At 61.5% G+C, this 23,156-nt stretch overlaps 2 protein-coding genes across 2 annotated transcripts in view; both read right to left on the bottom strand.

The window, feature by feature from the left end:
* Positions 1 to 23,156, bottom strand: part of CDH4 (cadherin 4) — a 499,901-nt gene that overhangs the window by 45,496 nt on the left and 431,249 nt on the right. The window contains exons 5-6 of the mRNA XM_059407342.1: positions 12,693 to 12,848; positions 6,409 to 6,553 (exon numbers count right to left, since the gene is read on the bottom strand). Of these exons, the coding sequence (XP_059263325.1) occupies positions 6,409 to 6,553; positions 12,693 to 12,848 (301 nt within the window). The remainder of the gene's footprint in view (positions 1 to 6,408; positions 6,554 to 12,692; positions 12,849 to 23,156) is intronic.
* OSBPL2 (oxysterol binding protein like 2) overlaps positions 1 to 23,156 on the bottom strand; it is a 322,355-nt gene that overhangs the window by 273,752 nt on the left and 25,447 nt on the right. The gene's annotated exons all lie outside the window — the stretch shown is intronic.

Raw genomic sequence — 23,156 nt, 5'->3', positions numbered from 1 at the left:
AAAAAAAAAAAAAAAAAAAAAAAAAAAAAAAAAAAAAAAGGAAACTAAGAAAAAAGGCAACTGAGAAACAGAAGACGTGGTTTTGTGTTTAGAGCCTACATCACGACTCGGTTTCTCCCAAAAAGGAGCGATTCTGAAAGGCCGGCTGTGCCACCATTCCGTGGTCAAGGGGCCAACGCGTGTCACTGGGGCTCCCTGCCGCGCGTGGGAAAGGGACCAGGTCTGTGGAACAGCAGAGACGAAATAAGAGCTTCCAGGGTCCCAGGGCAGAGCTGGGGCCAGCGGAGAGGGGAAGATGCAGGAGGAATTTCTTGCTGAGAGCCTGGAGGGCCTTCGGGGAGGGGCGGCCTCCCTTCCTGTCTGCACGTGGTCAGACCTCACTCGTGTGCTGACCTGGGGCCAGGTTCTGACCGGGGTTGCACCCTGCCCGGGGCCCTGAGCTGTGGGTTCCTTTGCCGCTGTCTGCCCCGACACACGACGGTTTCTGTTCAGACTTCTGTTCCGGCTTTGGTCACGGTGTTCTTTTCCCCGAGGCCCGGCGGTCCTCACAGCCTGCGGTAGTCTCTGCGGCCTCCTCTGCACCCTTCCGTGCTGGGGTTTGGGGGGATGAACCCCATGCCCAGCCCTAGAGCTAGGGCCCTGACCGGCAGTGGCTGATGGCCATGACCTTGTAACCCTCCTAAAGGCTCGGGCAGGGTGGGTGGTCTTCCCTTGGCACAGGGCAGGTGCGAGAGGGCTGGGAAAGTGTGCCGGGCCAAGGGCACAGCTCGAAGCAAGAGAACTTTATCATCTCTCCGTTCTGGAGACCAGAAGTCTAAAGTCAAGGTGTCAGCCTCAGTTGGTCCTAACCTCTCCTTCTTAAAAGCGTCACAGTCCTGGTGGCTCAGAGCTCGTCCTAACTAATTATGTCTGCAAAGGTCCTGTTTCTCAGTATGGCCGCATTCCGAGGTTCTCGGGGGACCCAAATCTGGGGGGACACCATTGTATCCGATACCGGGATTAAGCTGGGGCTGAGGTTGGGGCGGCCGACCCCTGGCTAACAAGGCACGAGTCGAGAGACCTTTGCAACCAGGTGCCTTTCTCTGGCCTTGGATGACTTCTGAGGCCAAGCTGGGCACAGGGCGGGCCTGGGAGGGCTCCGTCCGGATCAGACCCCGCTGCCGCATCATCACTGAGCTTCCTACAGCCTGAGAGTCCTCTTCTGGAAGGTGGGCATCCCCTGTGGGGTCCTGGGGGGACAGAGGAACTGCCTGTGACCTGGTGCCTAGGGCGTGAGCCGGGCCTGTCCCCGAGTGGCTGGACGGTGTGGCTCTGGCCTGCAGGGTGGGCTCCCGGCCCTCCTACCTCCTCCGGCCAGCCGGGTCGCGCCCACACACAGCCTTGAGCCCCAGCAGCCCCCGTTACACGGTGTGTCCCACGCTGCATCGGTGCGAGCCATCTGGCTGCGGTCCCGGGTGTGCCGGCACAGAGGAGACGCTCACACCAGCTGCTCACGTCTGCAGGCGCCGGCACGTGAAGGTGCATCCCCACTCCCCGGGCCTGGAATGAAGCATCCTTCCAGGACTTTCTCTGGGCACTGCCTCTGGCCTCTCTTGCCAGCAGCGAGGTTTCCATTTTTCTTGGCAAATGAAACAGAAGATGGGACCGTGTTTGCGTCTAAGTGGGATGCTGCCCGCCGTCCGAGGTACGGCGCGTCTCTTGCCGGCTGCACCAGCAGGATCGGGGGAGAGAGCGGAGGGTCGGCTCTCCGCGGAATTCATGTTCGAGCGCTGCCGTCCGCCTTAAAGGATTAATTTCACAAGCCTTAAACTGCAGTTTAATTTGAAAACTAATTCAGCCCCATAATTGGCTTTCTGCTCAAATCACTGAGGCTAAAGATTTAAATTCTTAATATTCAGATGACTTTCAAGTATCTGGCGCCATCTGAGCACTAGTCCGTGGCATTCGTCTCGGGAAGACCTCCGCCGGCACCGAAATAAAATAAATAAATGGGCCACTGATGGAATAATCTATTTGAGCAAAAACTCTGCATTATCTCGATGAAGGTTTCTCTCACTTCATCTTCAGCATATAGATTTCTCTGCTATTTCATATTTTAAGGTGACATTAGTTTCAAAATTTATAATATAGGCCCTCACACAGTTACAAGGGGTTAGGGAAATCAGGAATTCCAATTAAAGCCTTTTTTAGTTAAAAGACAATCACAGTGGAATATTACCCTTTCGTTGCGAGGTTCAAGAAGCCCGCCTGGGAGGGCTGATGGCCGAGCAGCTCTGAGCTCCAGGCCTGTCCCGAGCACCGGGTAGCCTCCAGAGGGTCAGGGGAGGGTTGGGGGTCCATGGAGTCCCGCCCTCGTCTGGGTTACAAGAGCTCACAGGATCTCTGCCCAGTGCTGCAAGCTGACCAACAAACCAAGGAACTAACTCAATGAGTAATGGGGGATGGATGGGGAGCAGCAGGGCAGACACCTGAAGGGGTGACATGTGAGCTGAGGGGGCATCCATGGGCCTGGACATCCAGGCTGAGGGCAGAGCATGTGCAAAGGCCCTGAGGTAGGAAAATGCTTTCCTTTCCCAAAGGCCTGGGATGTTTGCTTCTCTGCCTTTGCCGGGGTGTGCCTCTGTATCCCTTGTTGGCACATAGGTAGCATATAGATTTCTGGGTTCCTCAACCAGACGATGGACACCTTGAGGGTGGAGTTTATACAGAGAAAGGCCCTCTCACATACAACGTGCTCTTCTGTGGGGCACGGCCCGTGCTACGTTCTGGCCTTCTCTTCTTCCCGTCTCCTTCCTTCTGCCTGATAGCGGATGCGGTAATTGGAGGTGCAGCAGCCACCTTGTGACCACGAGGTGAGAAACCAGAGGAGGAGGCCTGGACAGCTTCAAGCTCTTCCCCAAATCCCTCCTGGTACAAGCTGGGTTTTCTGTGACTTGTGGCCAAATGCCTTCCTGACACAGACCGGAGAGAGGAAGCAGTTTGTACCACGCTTAGCACTGTGGCTTCCAGCCAGACTGCCTGGGTTTAAACCTGGCCTCCTTTCTATGCCTTTGTTCCCTTATCTTCAAAGCGGGAGAAGAAAAGTGCTTAGGCCGTAGGGAGTCGCTCACGGGAACGTACGTCAGAGGTGAGACGGCACAGAAGCACGCACGTACACGGCCGTGTGGCACACGCAGGTCAGCTGGCTGACGGGCGAGTGAGGTCCGTGCTTCGCATCCTGTCACTGTCCTGACGTGGTTGTGCAGGACGGTTCCCGCCGGCGGAAGCAGGTGTCTCTACTATTCCTTACAGCCCCGTACGGTGCCCACCTGCTGTTTGCTCCTACCTGGTGTCCAGCCCCCTTTGCCGGAGCAGTGATCCGGTTTTCCCTGGGGGAGCCACGCCAGCCACAGGCTCAGACCCTGTGATCGGAGGGGTCTAGAACTGGACTCTCTGCCTGAAGGAGGCTCGCAGTCCATGCCATGCCCTGGCTGTGGGGACCAGCCAGGCCGGATCCTGGGGATCTCCCAGTGCCCCTGCCGGTCTCCAGCAAGAAGCGGTCCCTCTCCCAGGGCTGTCCGCAGCACACGGTCGCGTCTACAGCTGCTGAGGCGTCTTGTCCACAGCTTCCTTGAGACCGAGCCGGCAGCAGAGGGGAGAGTCGGACCGAGGTAAGCAAGGCCTGGCCCGTCCCACTCCAGCCCCAGCACCCGAGGCTGCTGCCCGTCTCTGGACTTGGCTGTTCCGTGAGCCAATGTGTTGCCTTTCCCAGGGGGGTTTTGAGGTGGGTTTTGGAGAACCTGGAGATCGAACAGCTGAGATCAGAGTAGTGGACACTCTTGGCTCCAAACCTCAATGACCATGGCTGTACCAAACGGGATGGGCCACCCTACGGCTCTCACGCCCTCAGAGCCGGTCTCCTCCAGCAGCGACAGAGAGGATTTCATACCACAGAGAGACACCGGGGCTGGGAAAAGAGGGTGGGCGAGATGTGGGCTCTGCCAGGGACCCCGGCCCTGAGTCACTGCGCCGCTGCCCCAAATGAACCACCCTAACCTTAGAAGTTTTTTCTGGGTGAGTCAATATTGACTACATCTTCCTGTTTGTTTTCCCTTAGAATGTGCACCTGAAACCCCTCCTCAGCCCGTCATGCCAGAGAATAATGACTAATTTCTGGTCAGAGGTTTTCCTTACTCCGCAAAGGCGCCGTGTGAAACCTTCTATTACGGTGATGCCCTGCCGGAGGGGAAGGCCTGGCGGAGACTGGTTCCGAGCCCCGGAGGCCCCGCCTCGGGAGGCCCCGACGTGCTTTGTTTGGGGCCACCTTGCCTTGGCCAGGCTTTCAAGGGGGCAGCACGGTGTCGCTCCGTCCCTGGTGCTATACCAAGCCGTGGTGTCCCTGTTCTGATCTGAGGACCGTCCCGGGATCAGAGACAGAAGCCGGGTCCCTTGAAAGTCTGCACCTTATGCAAACAGTCTATGAAAGGCACAGCAGGAACGGGAAAAGAGGACCTGTCCCGGGAGCCACACGGACTTGCAGGCTTGCGGGCCGTGCTCGGGTGCATCCCGGGTGGCTCTGTGGAGCTGGGACGGTGGTGGGGGTGGGGTGGGGTGGGGGCGCTGCTCCAATCTCCAGGCTTAAAGGCTTATGAGGATTTTGAGGAAACACGGCAATTTGCTGCTTTTGTTTTCCTAATGAGTAAAGCCGGTTACACATTTGGGAAGACTTTCTCTATTGATTTGTTTTAGAATAAGACGTGGGAGATTTGATTTGTTGTATCTGGGCACCTTCACAGAGTGTGCTGGGTCGTGGGGACAGAGGCCCACCGTGTCCGCGTTAACAAGAAAGCCCCCCATTGCCCGATCCCCACGCCCCCACCCCGGCTGCCTAGGGACCGGCCGCATGGAGTTAATTTGCCCGCCGGCCGCCTGTCCCTGCTCCTCAGGGACCTTGGGGAGGAGCTGCCCGAGGTGCAGGCCAAAATAATGTCACCTCCCATTCCCTTCAGTGACACCAGGCTGGCTGGCATCTCGTGGTTCCGAGACAATCAATCGAAAACACAATTCACCTTGTTGAGAAGGCTGCCCCGGGGACGGAGCTGTGACAACCTGCTCCGGGCGGAGCGGTGACGACAAACGCTTGCCTGGACGCCCCACCGTGGCCGTGGCCGGCCCCTCAGAGCACAGTACTGCCCCTGGGGACGCGGGAAGCCGGCTGGGCTCCAGGCTCCGGGTGCTGTAACGTCCGTGTGCCCAGAGCCACCGGCCTTCCCAGGGGCCCGGGCGCCCTGCGGGGACGGGGTTCTCGCAGGCCGCCCCGGCGGGGTCGCCACTGAAGTGCGGAGGACCTGAAGGTCACGCGGTGGTGGCCGTTGCTCTGACCTGCCTGTGCCACCCGCATCCGCTTCCCAGTGGCTCTTCCTGGAGGCCCGGGGTGCTCGGCTCGGCTCCACCTGCCCAGCCCCGGCATGGATGCTGCCCATGCCCGCAGGAGACAGCCGTGCCGGGCTGTGCTGCTCGAACTGGGGCAGAAACCCGTCCACACCCACGTCCCACCTATGACACCGAGTCCTGGGGCGGGGGGGCTGAGCGCGTCTAGATTTCTGCCACGTTCCCAGGGGCTGCCGTTGCGCCCCAGGCCTGGGCTAGCCTCAGCTGGGGTGCTGCCGCCCCCACCTCCTGGGACCTGAGGCCTGTCTTTGCTAAGGGGGACGGGGAGGGGGCCCACTTCTGGCAGAAGGTTTAGTGGGGGCCGTGGCACACGAGCACGTGGCCAACGTCACTTATGGCAAACTGAAGTCTGGGGGAGGACCGGCCCTTGGGTCAGCTCTGAGGGGAACTGAGGCCTGCGGGTACGCAGGCTCACCTCTTGGGGCAGCGGGGGTCGGGCTTCCTCGTGGGCTTCCTACGAGGCTTGGAATAAAATGGAAATGTGGGCCGGTGACTTTGGATGTTGGGTCTTCTCTCTGACCCCGTCTCCTGCCCCAGGACCTCTGCCCCTGCCTTTCCCTTCTCCACGCCCCCCTCCAACCACGCCCCCAGACTTTCTCTCCAAGCCTTGTCATACCCAAGCTCTTGGCCTACAGGTCACCTCCACAGAGGGGCCCTCCCTGATCTACAGGCGCCTCCATGACTCTCAGCGCCCCTGGGACCCTTCTTAGCCTCACGGTCCGTGACGGGGCTTTACGTAGTTGCTTTTGCTGACTTCTGTCTGCGTTCCCCTCTGCATCGCGGGGCCCGTGACACAGGGCCCTGCTCCCGGGGGGGGTGGGGAGCGCGGCCTGCGGCGGGCGTGAGGCAGTAACCCGATGAACGGGCGCCGCCGTGGGTGGGGGAGGCCCCTGGGGCCGTCTCGGCTCCCCGAGCAGGGGCCCCCTTGACGACGGGCTGCCCCCCCAACTCGCCGCTCCTCGGGGGCCTGGGGCTCACCTGGCTTGGAGCCCTCGTCCACGGAGCCGTTGTAGACCTGGTTGATGAACTCGGGGCGGTTGTCGTTCATGTCGATGACGTAGATGTACAGGTCGATGGGGTTCTCCACCTTGTTGCCGTTCATGTCCACCGCGTGGGCTCTGAGCTGGAAGGCGGCACAGACACGGTCAGCCTGGGGACGGCCCGGGACAGGCGCCCGCCGGCCCACAGCTCTGGGCTGGCGCTGACGGGAGGGCCTGGGCCCCTCAGGGGACTGTCTTGGCAGGGGCCGGGCCTGGGACGCGCCACGACACTCTTCTGAGCCTCGGGGCTCCCTCTGAGGAAATGGGAAGGGCTGTGAGAGGACCCTCGATGTGTGGATTTTTTTTTTTTTTTTTTTTTTTTGGTACAGATTTATTTATCCATTTGGGAGCGAGAGGAAGCGAGCAGGGCAGGAGCAGGGGGAGGGAGAGGGGCGCGCAGACCCTTCACAGGGCGCAGAGCCCGACGCGGGGCTCGAACCCGGGACCCTGAGGTCACGACCTGAACTGAAACCAGGAGTCGGGCGCTTCACCGGCTGAGCCACCCAGGCACCGATTGTTTGGATTTTTCGTTCATTCACTCATTCGCCATCCATTCATTCATCCACTCGCTCAAGCGGTGTCTTCAAGCATGACTGTGTACCAGCCACCCGCTGGCCCCTGCTCGTGGCCCAGACCCAACCCAGCCCCGGGGCTTCTCGTGGAGCAGGGAGAGGGACCCCAAGAAGGAAGCGATGGTGCAGGGGGTTGGGTGAACTGGCAGTGCCCGGCTGGGGCTGGGAGGAGGCCAGGCAGGCCTCGCAGAGGAGGTGACGTTCGAGCTGTGGCCTGACGAACGGGCAGGGAGGGGGAGAGGCGTGAGGTCGCACGGGGGACACGGGGTGGCCGAGGCGTGGGGGCAGCAGCGGGGGCTGGGGAGGGTCCTGCGTCTCGACCTGGGATGTGGGGGAGAACCGAGGGCTGGGAAGGGGCGCGGTCTGCGAGGGCTGCCCGCACCGGAGCCGTGACTGTCCCCGCCTCTCCCGGACGCCTCCTTCAGCTGCCCACTTCGACCTCCAGGTCTGCGCCACAAGACGGCGCCACGCCCAGGGTGCAAGTGGAACGTGCGCTTGAGGCCTGGGGTGAGAAGCGTCTCCGGGCTGGGGCCCTGCACGATCCTCGTGTCACGGCCGCTCTGCCCGCCTCTGGGAAGGGGGAGGAGGAGGCCGCATCCCACACCTGCCCCGGGACGCTCTGGCCAATGGTGTCCGCACCAGCCTGGCCCCGAGTGCCAGTTTACCCTTGACGTGTTTGAGGAGAAGCTGGAGGCCGGCTTCCTCTGGGAGCCCAGAGGCCTGCGTTGGGGTAAGGACACAGATGAGCCCAGTTCCCCGGGGGCCTCAGCCCGTGTGCCAGAGGTGAACGCACACTTGGTGCCTCGGCTCCAAGCACAGAGCGGAAGGGCCGTGACGCGCCCCTCGCTGTTTTGGCCCCTGCCCTGCCCCCATCTTCCAGTGGCGGCCAGGGCACCCTTCATCCTGTCCAATGCAGCCCGAAGGTCAAGAAGCTGCTGAAGAAAGGTCCTTGTGAACTACGGTTAGAGGCGGTGTCTTCTCACCAAGCGACGCTGCTGGCGTCGGCACAGTCCGTGGCGGGCAGAGGCGGCCCGGCGGGGAGGGCCGGGGCTCCTCCCGTCGCACCCCTCCCCCTCCCCCCAACTTCTCATGACATCCGTGGCTTCTGCGGGAAGTCTCTGAGCTCCCCACCGTCACCCACCTCTCAGGCGGGGCACATGCTGTGGGCTTGGTGGGGGGAGGTCCGGCCTTTCTTCGGAGACAGATGGCACCAGGGGAGTCATGGGCACCTTCTGGGACTGGCAAACCTGAGCCTCCCTGCAAAGGGAAGTTCCTACCCGGGCGATGCTCTGAGCAGACACCTGTCCCCGCTCACCATGGGAGCAAGGCAGGGAAACTCCAGCGCAGGGGCTTGGTGTCGCGTCCCCATGGGGACAGGAGCGGGGTGGGACTGGAGCCACCTGCCGCCTCTTCGAGGCTCACGCTGCTTGGTGTCCTAACTGCGGGCCACCAGCTTCCTCCTGGGGCCGCGGAGCACTCCGCGTGGGCCCTGGAAGCACCTTTGCTGGGTGCCGGGGCCTCCTGCCGTGGCCAGCACCGGCCGCACACCCGTTCAGGGCAGGGCAAGGCCCCGGCGCCCGCGTCGGGTAACTGCCTGAGCTTCTGGGAGCACCCGCGAGGCTGTACCGTCCCGATCTCTGCTCTACGGATGGGCCAAGGGAGGCGCAGGAGGAGTTGGAAATTTGCCCAAGACGAGAGCCGTGGCAGGACTCCGTAGCAGGTCTTACTTATGGAATCCTCAAAGAACCTCCTAGAGATCATCCTGCAAAGCAAAGGTGACCCCTGTCTGTTTCGTGCATTTGAACACTGATGTGCTGCTGGTTGTCTCAGAGCGCCCCGTGTCCCTAGCCCATCTGCTCCCTCTCAGGTGGGGACAGAGTCAAAGTTGCCTGAGGACGTGGGGCGTGGAGCCCCAGACGTGGACGCAATGGGGGGTCGCCCCGTGATCGGGCTCCGTTTCCAATGCGGGGGGAGTGTCCGGGCGGGACACGGTGGCCTGGCTGGCGGCCTCCCGGGAGTCGTGGGCCGGGAGGGAGTGAGGATTCAGAGCCGCTGGAGGAAGTGGAGGGGCCGCGTGCCGGGGAACGCTGGGGTTAGAGGGGGTGAGAGGGTCCGGGCCGGCGGCCAGCGAGGAAGGGGATCTGGATGGGCAGGAGGCAGACGCCTGCAGGTAGGTCACCTTGGTTTCATATGAGCCTGGACCGGGACACACGAGCCTGGACCGGGCGCTACACTAAGCCGCTGGTTTGTGCTCGCGTGGTAGCAGCAGAGAGGGCTAACGCCCCGGCAGGCTGGCCCAGCTGCCCCCGAAGGCCCTGGTGGGCGTCCTGTGAGGGCTCATGCCTGGGTCCAGACCGCCCGGAGCAGCTTCCCAGCCCTGGGGAAGACAGGGCAGTTCTCGGCGTCTTCTCCGAGGCGGGACAGAGAACGGAAGGACGGAGCATGAGCTTTCACTCCAGAGCGGGGCAAATGGATTCGGCCGCGTGGTCTCCCTGCAGCCGGTCTCGGGGTGATGCTGCTGGAGGCGGCCCTGGGAGACATCCCCCGCGTCTGAGAGGGGTCTGAGGGTTAAGGTGGGCAGTCCCCGGAGCACGTTTCCCGGTTCACAGAGCCGGCGGGGACACTTAACTCCTGGCGGCGTGGTGGGTTCCCATCTCCCAAGATGGAGCCCCAGGAGGCGGCGGGCGACGGAACGGAAGGTGTGCCCGCTGTCCGGAGGCCAGCGGGTCACCTGGAGTCCCGGACACGGAGCCGAGCGTGCAGGGACGGGTGGACGTTCCCCCCACCTCCCCCCCACCTCCCCCCACCACCTGTGGCCAAGTTCTCTGCCTCCTCTCGGGCCGGCTGGAGTGAGGGGGGGCCGTGGTCCGCAGGCGTCCGGGAGAGGACCAGGGCTCGGCCCCCAGGCCCAGCATGCCACCCCAGATCCCAGGGGACGGCCAGCCCGTGACCCCCGCTTTCCTGGGCGGGCCTGTCCCCGAGCCCTCTAGCTGCGGACGCCACACGTCTCCAGGCAGAGCCTGGTCCTGAGTGAGGCCTTGAAGTCACATGGGGCAGGAAGGACCAACAGAAACCGGGTGTGCGTGACAGTACGCGGGGCCCGTGTTCCTTGGCAGGACGCCAGCTGCTGCCTCGGCGCCAGGTGGGTCGACTGGCCCGCCCATGAGCAAAGGGGCAGGCGACACTCACTCCCCGGAGACGACACCGGCGACACTCACTCCCCGGAGACGACACCGGTTTCAGACGCCCCCTTGCGCCTCTGTCGCCCGGGCTGAGCTGTCTCGGCTGGACGGTGGAGTCGGGCTGGACGGTGGAGTCCTTGCCAGGGAGCTGGGACTTCCAGTGCCGACTTTGGTGTGAAATGTTGCCGGGAAACAGTTAACCAGAAACACCGAAAGCAGGTCTCCTTTGGAGCTCAAGGTTTTCCAAGAAATTAAAATACAGTGAAAGGGAGAGCCTTCCCGCTGGGCGTGGGAGGGGTGTCTCGGCAGTCGGCGGGCGGGGGGCTGCGTCCGCCTCAAAGTGGGTTTGGTGCACAGCCCGCCAGCGCTGCCCATCCTCGAAGAGGGCCACAGCCTGCAGGCTAGGCACGCGGGGCCAGGGTACGGCCTGGGACCACGCAGCCTGCAGGCCCAAAGCTCGGGAGGGGCCGTGTGTGGTCAGATGCTCTGCTGTCACTGCCTTGAAATCCTCAGTCCAGATGGGGGCGGCCCGCTTCATCCGGCACCGGGCCCTGGACTCTGCAGCTGTCCTGACATCAGGAGCTGAGCGGTCTCGCCCGGGGGTAGCCCGAAGGCTCACCACCAGGCTCACCAGGCATGCAGAGCTGCAGGTATGGGAGGGCAGCCCGGCCCAGGGGTAACGATGAAGACTTTCATTCAGTCCAGAAGGTCCATAAGAGCCAGCTGGAGAAGACACCCATACTGGGGACAGCAGGGGTCGCTGGAGCCCCAAGGAAGGCAGGAGAGGAGCCCCACCAAGAGCTCCCCACTCCCCAAACCGCGGAAGCAACGGTGTGACATTCCAGCGGACACCAGAGCCGCCTGGGGACCTCCGGAGGGGCGGGGCACCTCAAGCGCAGGAGGAGGGGCTTCTCCAAGCGACTGTGATAATTACAGATGGATCTGTCTAATCTTGAATGAGGTGAACCCCAGCATCAGCAAGTGGCCTCTCTGTGGGGCCGTCTGGAGACAAAGCCCCCCATGTTGGAGGAGGCTCTCCAGGTCATCGGCTGATCAGGGACACGGACTGCAGCACGGAGGGACCCGGACCAGGTGGGCGATGCCGCAGCCCCTCTCCCTTCCCTGCTCCTTCGCTGGCAACATTCACTCCTCCCCAGTCACTGGCTGAGCATCCCTGTACACCCTGGGGCAGAAATGCCTGGAACAAGGCATTCTAGAAGGGGCAGGTGCCTCTGGGAAGGTAGACAAATGTGTGTGTGGGGGGAGGGCAGGGAGGAGGGGTCGTGCATCCCCAGGGTCTGGGGACACTGGGACACTGGTAAGTGTCTGGTGTGGGAATGACCAGGCCTTATTTCACCAGTGCCTCAGAGAAGGCCCCCGAGAGCGCCTTCCGGGGGGGGCACCCCTGAAATCGCCTGTCTGGAAGCCGGCGGCAAAGTGTGCCTGAATGCCAGCGGCTGCCTGCTTCTGGGGTCTCTATGCATGTTTTCCTCCACATTCCCTAGCCCCGTAAACACAACCCTCAGTCTGCCTCAGAAAGGATACGACGATTTCCGTTAGATACTCAGGCTCCACGACAAGCTCGTTTTCCAACCAGCTGACGAGACAACCTGTTTCCCTTACATCTCCTTCTCCCTGACCCTGGCCCCCACTGTCCGAGAGGCAGTCAGGAGGGCAGCCACAGGCCCATCGCCAAGGGCATCTCTGGGGCAGGACGCAGAGGTGGGTCAGTACCCACACCCCCTCTTCTCTCGGCCTGTGGTCTGGCTGCTGAAGAGTTGGGGGACCCAGCCTTTCTTAGGGGCTTCAGGTCAAGGAGATTTGATGCCTCTTAACCCCAGTACAATGTACGCTCCCCCAGAGTGAGGCCGTGTCTTCTCATGCTATCATTGCAGGCCTACTGCCAACCACGGGGCCTGACACAGGCTAGACCCTTGAGAGATGTTCCCCGGATGGGGGGATGGTTGGGTGGATGCGTGGGTGGGCGGGTGGATGGACAGATGCTTGGGAGGGATGGAGGGATGGACAGATGGACAGAGGAATGGATGGAGGGACGGATGGTTGGAGAAATGAATGGTGGAGGGATGGATGGAGGGACGGACAGAAGGTCGGATGGATGGACGGATGGGTCAGTGGATGGGTGGATGGGTGGATGAGTAGATGGATGGCTGTGAAGATGGATGAAAGAGTGGTTGGATGAAGGAAGGACTCAATGGGAGAAGGGATGGACGGATGGATGGACCAGTAGATGGGGGATGGATGGACGGATGGACCGGTAGATGGGGGATGGACGGATGGACAGATGGATGCATGTATAGATGGGCAGAAGGATGGGCGGATGGAAGCAGGAATGGGTAGAGGATGGATGGTTGGGCGCGAGGTGACGTGGGATACGTAAGAAGCCGAGACTGAAACTATGAGCCGAGTTCTCCTTCCAAAGGTAGAAACCCAAGGCCCGAGGTACTCACGTGGTAGGAGGCGCGCTCCTCCCGGTCCATGGGCCGAGTGACATACATCCGTCCGGACATGGAGTCGATGCTGAAGACCTCCATGGGGGGCTGGTCGGCGCCCACGCCCGTGATGCTGTACCGGATGGGGATGTCGTTGTCTTTGTCAGACCGGATCTGGCAGGAGGAGCAGGAGGAGAGGTGTGTCAGCCTGCCGTGGGGAGCAGGGCTATGCTCCCAAAACCTACACTCACCCGGCCCCGAATTTCCTTGCACTTGACCATCTCGCTGTACTTCGGGACCTAACACTTTATCCACATTGGGAACCGGAGGGTCAGTCTGAGATCAGGGCATCGTAACTGCACGTCCAGTGACCCAACAGGTAACGGGGAAAGGTAAGACACAATATTCCAAGGTAAAGTCTCTGCAGGGAGCGTGGGTCACGGGGTAGAGACCTCCACCACCGCTGAGGAAGCCTGGAAGCAATGGTGGAAAATGGCCACCACCGTGATGCAAACGCTCCTTCCGTCCGCCACCAGACTGGACGGCGGACAACGGAGCAGTCATCGTAGAATCCAGAGGTAAGAGAGGTTTGGGACCCGGCCCGTGTACGTGCCCTAAATTTTCACCTGTGTCCCACCTTTTCGCTCCTTCGACGGAGGCACCAGGGACAGGATCCGGTCCCTGAGGGACAGGGAGGCCCCGCGACCAGCCTGGAGACAGATTTCACTGCGAAGCCTGTCGTCAGGATGGCCACCGTACCACATACACACACAAGTGTTTGCACAGAGAAGCTGGGTGTTGTTGAAAAAGCAACTTAATAATGTTTCTGCGGCTCCCAGCTCGGGGGGAAGCCAGCGGGGGCTGGAGGGGGGCACTGAGGAGCAAGACGAGGCCCCAGTTTCGTGTTCTCCGGGCGGCGGGGGCCGGGGACGGGACGAGCCGTCCTGGGGACACTGCAAGGACAGCACAGAACGAAAAACGCGACGCACAGCGTGGTGACAGATGGCGACTGTGCTCCTCGCGGCGAGCGTTTCGTCGTGTAAATAACCGCGAGTCGCCCGACACCAGGGGTGTGTTGCACAACTGAGATTACCGTGATACCCTATGTGAGGCACGCTTCAGTAGAGCACTTAAAAACGGGCAGTGAGTCTTCCATTTAGAGGAAGCGACGATCTCGTCACAATAAAGGTCGCCTGATGGGAATGGGGTCACCAGCTGTAAGGGAACTGGCTTTGCTGAGCCCGGGGAGCGTGACCCGGAGACTGCGAAGGTGTGGAGGCCAGGTCAGACCCACAGACTGGAGTTCCCCGTTGACTATGGCTGACTCTCGGACACGGGTTTCTCCCATGCCGGTCCGTCTGTCCACGGATGTTTTCCAGTAAATACGGTATAGTTTTCCCTCCTTATGATTTCCTTAACGACACAGAATGTCCTCCCGCTGACTGTGCTGTAAGCTCACAGTCTACAACACACCAACATGCGACGTGCGTGCTCACCGCCCGTTTACCTGGTCCGCAAGGCTTCTGGCCGACAGAGGGCTGTCAGCGGTTAGGTTTCTGGGGACTCAGAAGTTCACAGGCAGGTTTCTGGCCGTGCCCGACCCTGCATTGTTCACGGTCAACCACACACCTTTACAGAATAATTTTTTTGTTTTTGTTTTTTTGTTTTTTAAAATCAAGCAGCAGGTTTGTAACATTTCATAACAAAATGGACCACAATTAAATCCTCTGGCCCACGAGCAGAGCCGGACCGGACATTCTTTGTTCAGACGCCCCCGAACTCAGGGACACGGGACAGATAGGGGCTCGCTGGAGCTGGGGGTCCAGGGTGGGCGAAATGAGAGAAGGGGCCATCGGGGCCCACTTCCCAGTCTGGAGTCAATGAGTCAGAAGCGAACGGACAGCAGGATGCGTGCAGCACGGCTATGTGACCAGCCCATGGGGCTCTCCTGCATCCTCGCCTGTCCCCATAGTTGTCACCACAAGAAAGTCTGCTCTGTACCCGTGCAAGGCGACAGGTGCTGCGTGGACACCTTGGGCGACGGTTTGGAGATGCCCCTTCCTCCTGCCACACACCCTTCCGCTCCGGCACACCCCCCCCCCCCCACGTCCCTCCTCTCCAATCCCATCGCCCCACCCCCTCCACAAACCATTCCCCACCCCAGACCCCCCCGCGTACCCCTCCCTCCGCAGACCCTCCCCCACCTGCATGCCCCTGCCTCACCATGAACCCCTCCCCCACATATCCCTCCCTCAGTCCCACACCCTCCCCCACCCCATCCCTGTGGGGACCATCTTTGTTCCCGACTCCCTGCTCCTGGCTTCCCTTGCTCCGCCCTGAGCAGCAGCACCCAACAGGGGCTCAGGCCAGGCCACTGAAAGAAGGGCCGGGCCGGGGACACATGCCACTCTGAGCTGTCCTTTGGGGCTGTGGGAGCGCTGGAGTCACCCCCGCCTCCTGCAGATGAGGACGCGCCGGGCCCTGTGCCTGCCGCCCCGTGCCTGCTCGCTCGCGAACGGCGCCGGGCCCCCAGCACAGGAGTCCCCTCCGTCTTCATCCCCCGTCCCCTGCTGCCCACCAAGTGGCGTGCCGGAGGACAGGGGCTCGTCCCGGCCACCCGGCTCCAGCCCCAGGGGTCGGCTCACAGGAGGGCAGCCCCTCGCAGGAGAGCCACCTCTTCGACCCCACGAGAGGGACCCCGTGCCAAGGTGTGCTTGCCGGGGACACGGGGTGGTGGTGACAGTCTGGGTCCCAGAGAGGACGTCCCGTTCTGCCGACCGGGCCTGCGGTCTTGCTGCGCGTGTGGGACTTGTCACGGCGGGTCGGGCCCCATTGCAGAGACAGGGGACTGTGTGATTAACGGGAAAAGCTCAAGGCCAGCTGCCTGTGAAGCATCCGTCTGCCTTCTGGGAGCGAGGAAAGTTCTAGAAAGGTCGGTGATTTCTGCGCTCGAGTCCACGGCTCGTCCCAGACAAGCGGCGGAGCCGTGCAGATGGAGGAGGCCCTTGGGCAGGAGCCAGGGGTCCCCCGGACGCGGGGCTGCCTTACCGCTCCCCCGCCGGCACGCCTCTGCCGCGTCCTGTGGGCCAGACCGCCCATCCTTCACGGGCATATTTAATCACAAAACCTCTGAAAAGAACCCGCCACATATTTAAAGAGGTTTTATTTTTTGCGAAGGAATCTCATTACGTTTTGACCACCTTTGCTTAATTCCCCGGGTGCCTCTCCGTGTGCGCGTCCGGGGCTCTGCCCCGGCTTGGGACGCTCTGAGCCTCCCACAGTTTACCACATTAAGAAGAAATACTGTACAAATGAATTCAGCAGATCAGGGGAGAGCAGTTTCCCCTTGATTTGTGTCTGGAAAATGAGAAAAACATCACAGCAGCGTGCGAGAGAGCCATGAATAAAGAACACAGACAGGCATTTCCATCACCCACCTCGCTTTTATGATGCCACGGAGAATCGCGCTCTTTTGCATTTGTTATTAAAGGACAGAACAGATGGTAAGAGGTTAGTTTAAAGTGACGTCTACATTAAAGTAACTTATGGTGCGGGCGATTGTGCTCGCCCGGGGACTTCTGCTTGGAAGGCCGGCTCTCGTCCTTCGGAAAGGCCGGATGAAATGAAGGATTCTGGCAGAATCTTCCCCAAGGAGGAGATATTTGCCTAATCTCAAATGAACTTGAAACTGGAGAAAAGTCACCATGTGTGGTTTTGAATCGCAAACACCTTGGAGGTTTATTCCTGAAGCATCGAAGGGGAGAGGCTCACGTCCAGATTCCAGCAGAGAAAGCCCCAGGCCAGGAGACGGAGGCACCTGCCCACCGGAGAGCACCCTGGGCTTCAGGCTGCGCCCCCAGCCCGGCCCCTGCCCCCTGCACCCGGCGGGCCCGAGGTACTTTAACAACCCCGTGCTGCGCTGTGGGCCAGGCCCTGCGTCGGACGGACGCTGCCCTGCCCTCCCACGGCTTGTGGCCAGTGGAATCGGAGACACCCAAACAAGGTGACGCCCTCTTAGTCCACAAAAAGAAAGTGTGCTGGAGAGTGTTGGAGAAGGAATAGGCTCTGAGAGGCTCCAGGGGAAAAACTTAGAGGCAAGTTCTTGGATGTTTGGTCTTGTGCTCTGCCTCGTCCAGTACTGGATATGCACGCCGCACACACATCACACACACCCCAGCACGCATGCCTGTGTGCACACACCCCCATACACGCACACAAACATGCATGCTTGCACACACACGCACACACAGCTCAAACCCCTCTCCCCGTGTGCAGCCCGCGTCCTGCAGGGTGCTGGCTCCGGGTCCCCAGGGCTTTGTCTGGCCACTGTGGCCTCCCCGAGACTCCCGCCCTAACATTTGGAAGCTGCTTCCGAGTCCTTAGCGTCACGTTCTCCAGGAGGATGTAAGTCTTCAGTGAAGTGTACCAGCTCCTTCTCCTCGTTTGGGATTAAACCTGGCGACTTTCCCAGGGAAACAGATGGCGCACCCTCGTTTTCGTTACCGGAGTTGCAGTGGTCCCCACTTCTCCGACCCCCAGAAGCGCGAAACCCTGATGGCGACTGCATCCCCTGGCTGGCCCCAGGACTGTGCAGGACGCAGGCGGGAAGACCGACACTCGGCAGGCGCCACAGCCGAGAGGGGCGATTTGCTTTTAAAACGTGATTCCCACCGGAGCCCAGAGGTAAGAGGACGATTCACTGGATGCATTTGTAGCTCCCGTGTGGCCGTCGCGGGGCCCCAGGTCCGACTGCTGGGGCTTCGCAGTTTTCACGCTGACAGAATCAGGGTCACTTCAGGCTTATGGATCTGCTGTCCTGTCTACTCTGCGTGAACGCTTGCCTGTCTTCCCCCCCGTGTGGGCACGAAGGATGGGCCGCATTCCTCTCTGGGCCGGAGGAACACAGACAGGGCAGGTCTGTCTGCTGGGTCGGCGTGTGCAGGTCTGGCACCGTGCGTGCCGCAGGAACCCGGCACACCCTGGGTGGAGGAATGAAACCAGACCAGGACAGACGGCCTGGCAGTGGGGGAGGGGGGGCGGGCAGATCCAGACGCAGGCCAGGGTCACTGCCAGGTGCCCAAGGGAAGCCCAAGGCCATGGTGGGTGGGCGGCACGAAGGGCTCCTTGGAGCCCCACACGATGAGGAAGCAAGCGTGCAGCGGACGTGCGGAGCGAGGCCTGCAGGGCGCTCGGGCAGGGGCAGTTGGGCAGCACAAGTGTCCCGACTGGAGAGAGAAGGTCCACTGGGGGCCTCACGGGCTGCTGCACGAGGGAGGAAGAAAACGAACAGAGACATGAGATGGCAGAGGCGAGTCGGGGAGAGGAGAGGTCTGGTCCCTCCTCCCCGACCCCCGAGTGGAGCCCAGAGCAGAAGGGGGTTCCTGGGAAGGTCTGCTGCCCCCTATACTGCCCTTGCGGCGACCTCTGGGTTCCTGGGGGGGCTGGGGAGGAGCCAGAATAGGGGTGTGGCCTCCTCTGCCTCCTCTGGCCTCTGGAAGGGCCCCGTGGAGGCTGGGGGAGGGGCTGGCCCAGAGGGTGGGGTGTGCTGCCCCCTCGCCCACCGGCATTGCAGGACGCAGCTGGCCCCGGGACGGTCTGCCGTTCACCCACTCTTGACTGAGTTCGTCTCTGCCCAAAGCAGGGCTTCCTCCTCCACGTCCTAATGCCTCAAAAGCCGTCACCGTCAGGAGACGAGTTCCCCCATCCCAGAACTCGTCCCAGATCACTGAAGAGGACGCCCAGAATGTCCAGCCCCAGCAGACCGCCTTATCCTGTCCACCCTGCGTCTGGGGGCCACCGAGGCCCAGAGAGGCAAAGCCGTGGGACCAGGTTCCACAAGTCACCGGGGACCAAGAGTGGGTCCCCTGCCTTGCTAAGGAGCCTCTAAACACAGCTGCGGAGTAAGGCTGGGGACAGCCCGGAGGTCTCCGAGACCCCCTCGTGACGCTCCTGACTGCCGCTCTCCCTCGGGGTGTGGGGGCCGCAGAAGCGCCGTGACGCGGAGGTCCGGGCTTAGAGCTTCACTCCAGCTGCTTGGGGAAGCGAAGAAATCATCACCAACAACATCAAACTGTTCTCCTCAAGTGACCGGGACAAACTCAGGCCGCGCGAGGGAGGATTCTGTCTTCCCCCACGCCCCCTCGACGCCCGGACGTCCCGGTACAAAGGCTTGAGGAGGTTTGCGCTCCCGCATTTTATCGCGCCTTCTCCGTGTGTGATAAAATCCAGCTTCAATCATTTTCAATTAGGTCCTTGTAATGAACAGAAGAACCCAGACTGTGATAGGAAAAGGCATTCAATGTGCAACACGGACACCGCACCTTTCACAATTACTTGGAGTTTTACAAATCATGAAAAAAATCCTCAAAGCCATATGAATACTAATGAAAGCCATGAATGTGTTCCTACAGAATTTGCCTGGTGGGGAAGAGTGATTAGATGCTTCTCAAAACGCCCTTCCGTTTGGCCCAAATTAACAAAGACAGGTAGCTGCTTCATTTGTGGTTTGGGATTACAGAAGGTAGCTCTGCTGGCCCGGGAACCGCGCAGTGTCCACTCCCGCTTCTTCGGGGACAGAGGCCTGATTTCCTCTGGGGGGTCATCGCTGCCCATCACGAGTGGTGCTGGGGAGTCGGTCAACGTGGTCTGCCCTGCCCCTAGCCCACAGGCAGGCCCACGGGCCAAGGCGGCCAATCGGCTTCTCATTCCCAAATGTGCATCTTTTTTTTTTTTTTTTTTTTTAAGAATTGTAAAGCATTAATTTATTTGGGAGAGAGCGAGTGAGCGAGCGCAAGTGTGAGCTGGGACGAGGGCAGAGCGAGAGGGAGGGGAGCATCTTAAGTAGGTCCTGAGCTGAGCACGGATCCGGAAGCAGGGCTCGATCCCACGACCCCGAGATCACGACCTGAGCTGAAACCAAGCGTTGGATGCCTAACCGACAGAGCCAGCTGGGCGCTCCTCGAATGTGGCTCTTGAGGGACAATCTGGCTGGGGCTCCTCCGCTGTCACACGCCGTCTCTCTGCCAAGACCCAGAGCCCTGGAGCCACCTGGTTGGGTGCCTTCCCCGCCCGTCCTCAGCAGCCCAACATCTGCCGCCGTGTTCTTTCTGCTTTCAGAAGCTGGATGGTCCCTGCTGCCTGCGGTCGAACCGCTGCCTGCCCCGGTGCTGTCTGCAGAGCCGTCACTCAGCACGGGGCGGGTAAGAGTGAAGCAGACGGGAGGTCACCGGGCTGCTCGGGTATGAGCCTGTGGTGCCGCCCGTCCTGACTGGGCATCCTGGGGTCGCAGTGGGGTCCGTACGGCAGAGAGCCAGACAAGGGCGCTTAGGTGAGTGACTGGGAAGAGAAGAGCCAGGAGGGACGTGGTGTCAGCTGGGGTCTGGCTTCAGCCTCATCGTGCGGGGGCCGGTGGGTGCCGTCCTGCGGTGTGACCCGCAGCGGAGGGGTCCAGCCTGGGGGCCGGAGGCTGGTTTCTGGGCACCAGCCCATGGCGGGCGGGCGCTCGGGGGGGTCCTCCCAGGCGTCTCCCGGTGCGGCGTGGCCAGCCCTCCGTGGAGGTGTCCGGCTGTGAACTGTGAGCCGGACCCAGTGCGGGAGGGCGTGTGCTGGCCCCCGGGGACCTGAGCTGCTCCAGGAGCCGGGCTACCCCCAGCTTCATCGTCTTCGCGGCCCTTGTCATTGCCGGCTCTTCCCGGTGTCTCTGTTGTCGCGCACGGCCTTCTCCCTGTCCCCAGAAGCCTGCACGCTCAGAAGGGAGGGTCGCCCCGTGACCGCGCAGCCCTCGGCCTCGAGCCGTGTTCAGTCAACAGCCGTGGCGGACGCCTCCTGGGAGAACCAGCGGCTCCGAGCGGGGCGGCCCGGGGCGCGTCCGTGGCTTCCCGGATGCTGCTCGACCCTGAGCGCTCACAAGGGCTGTCGTCGGCGCAGAAGCAGAGCGGAGAGACTCGCCCTTCCGGCGACTCAAGCTGGGGACAGGCTCGCCGGTCAGGGAGCCCAGGACAGAGCCGAGTCCACGGTGAGACAGGCTCCTCTCGGGGCCTTCGGCCTCGGTCTGATCCAGCCCGGCATCGACGGGACGCATGACGCGGCAGGAGGGCTTGCGGGCTCCGTGTTCCCTCAGGCTTGTCGTGCACAGCTTGCTGCTTGTCAGTCTGGTCTCCGGATGCAGAGCCGAGGCTCTGGGCGGGAACTCTGCTCCGTGAGTGTTTCCGGCGTGTCCCGGCCTGTCTCTCGGAGGCCCTGTCCACACAGTCTTGTTCCAATAGAGTAGGACGTGTCGGCCACTGTCGTGGGCTAGCCCTGGCTGGGGGATAAGGGATGACACGCCAGACGGGATCCAGTCCTGGGGAGTGTGGGGCAGGGTCGGGAGACGGAGGCCATGGCACCCGGGCCCTGGGGGGAGCCCCGAGGGGCAGGTCCCAACCGTGGGACGGAGACCAGCCCCCAGGCCCCGAAGGAGAGGAGCGGTGGCTGTGTGGGCGTCTGGGGACCACGAGCGAAGGGGGAATGAGGCTCCATGCAGCCTGAGATGCGGTCGGTAGCAAGGCTGCCGCCAGCCGGGTGTGTCTGTGAGGGGCACCCCTGCCTGCCGGGGGGCGCCCAGTGATCGGTGCGGGGAAGGGCATGTCACCCCAGCCGCGCCAGCAGGAGTGACTCCTGCCGGCGTGCGACTCTCCTCATTCTGCTTCTCCTGTTCCTCTGGGAAGAACTCCGCAGGGACACAGGACCGGGTCTTCCCCTCCTCTCTGGTTCTCTGCCTTGGTCAAGTCATTGGCCCTCTTGTTTCCTTGTCCTCTTCTGGAGACGGGATCCTGATGTGTCTTGCACCGCAATCGTCAAGAGCATGCGAGACGCAGCAGCCGGGGATTATATCGTATCCGACCCACACGCAGCACTGAGGGCCGAGTGCTATGATTATTCAGTATCTTACCGGGTGCTTAGTCCGTACCCAGGGCAGAGCAATGTGCTTTGTTATACTGACAGTGGAGTACTGTGCTTATCCAGTACTAAGTACCATGTTTGGTCAGTACTGAATACTATGCTAAGTCAGTAGTGAGTGCTGCGCTTCGTTACAAGGGTAAGCACTGTGCTATCTCAGTACTGAGTACTGTGCTTAGCAGTCATGAACACTGTTCGGCCAGGGCTGAGGGATGAGTACTGAGCTCTCCAAATACGTGATCACTGAGTACTGTGCTTTGTGAATTGAGGGCTGAGTGCTGAGCCCTGCTGAGTTCACGCATTGCCAGTAACGGGGACTGAGCATTTTGTCGTGTCGTAAGTCTGGGCTGAGTATTAGACTTTACTGATAATGGTGCCTGGTGTTTCCGAGTCCCCTCCAGAGAGCCCAGCGTTCTGACGGACACACGCAGAGGGCTCTGCAAACGACACACGCAGAGGGCTCTGCAAACGGGAGGCGGGTGACCGAACAAACCAAGGGACCGGAGGACCCCAGAGAAGGGGATTCAGTGCCCCCTCACTACCGCCGTGCCTTAGAACCCTGTCCATCGCCGGGCGTCAGAAATTGCTCTTGAACTGGCTCAGGCAGCAAGGTAACATACTGAGCCCTGGCTGAGAGTGGGGTGGGTTTCAGGCATAGCTGGATCATGGCTCAAGGGATGTCCCAGCGCAGACTCAGACCCCCAGGTTCTCTCCTCCCACGTCCATGGCCACATCCTGTCAGCAGAGGCAGTCGCTGGGACAGCCTGACGCTAACAATCCCATAGCGAGGGCAGCAGCCCCAGCATCAGCGCCGGAGAAGCGGGGCACGGGAAGGCAGTCGTAGTCACAACAGCTGGTGAACGAGGACGCGGGTGCCAGGCAAGACACTTGACCCGCAGAGACTCATTTCTTCCCCGTAAAACTCTACAAGCGGTGCCAAGACCCTTCCCCATTACAGACGAGGAAGCCAAGGCAGAGGAGTGGTCACTTGCCCAAGACCCCCTGGTTCCTATGCACCTGAGCTGAGTCCGAAGCCAGGGGGTCCCCCACCTCCTGGAGCCTGAGCGCTGGTGCTCTGTGCTGTCTCTGCAGGGGAGAAACCTCTTCCCAACCCCCCCGCCCATCCTGCACCCAGCAGCCACGGCTGGGGATGGTCATGGGAGGACTTGCCAGGCTGGGAGATGACAGCGGAAACAGCCACTCCATCTGTGTGACCAAGAATGGGCAGGGAGGTCCCCCCGTGACATCGAGGTTGGGGGAGAAGGATGCCAGGTGTGTCCCGGAAACTCCCGCCCAGGCTGGCCCCTCCTGGGCAGGCCCTGTGTGCCGGGTGCTACATCTCAATGACTGGAAGCCACCAGCCCCCCAGCCTTCGTGGGGGCGCTGGCAAATGTCTGCGGGGCCGGGGGACTCCGAAGGGGGGCCGCCACCTCGCTCCCCTTAGTGGTGGAGTTCCTCTGCCTCTGTGGGGCAGTGAAGGGAGAGTTCTCCGGAGTTCTTGCTTTGTTCCAGGAACCTGGAGAGGGGCCATGGGGGGGGCAGGGA

Source organism: Mustela nigripes, chromosome 7 (assembly GCF_022355385.1).
Source record: "Mustela nigripes isolate SB6536 chromosome 7, MUSNIG.SB6536, whole genome shotgun sequence".
NCBI lineage: Eukaryota > Metazoa > Chordata > Mammalia > Carnivora > Mustelidae > Mustela > Mustela nigripes.
Note: the sequence above shows the minus strand (reverse complement) of the source record. Positions and strands in the feature narration are given on the sequence as shown.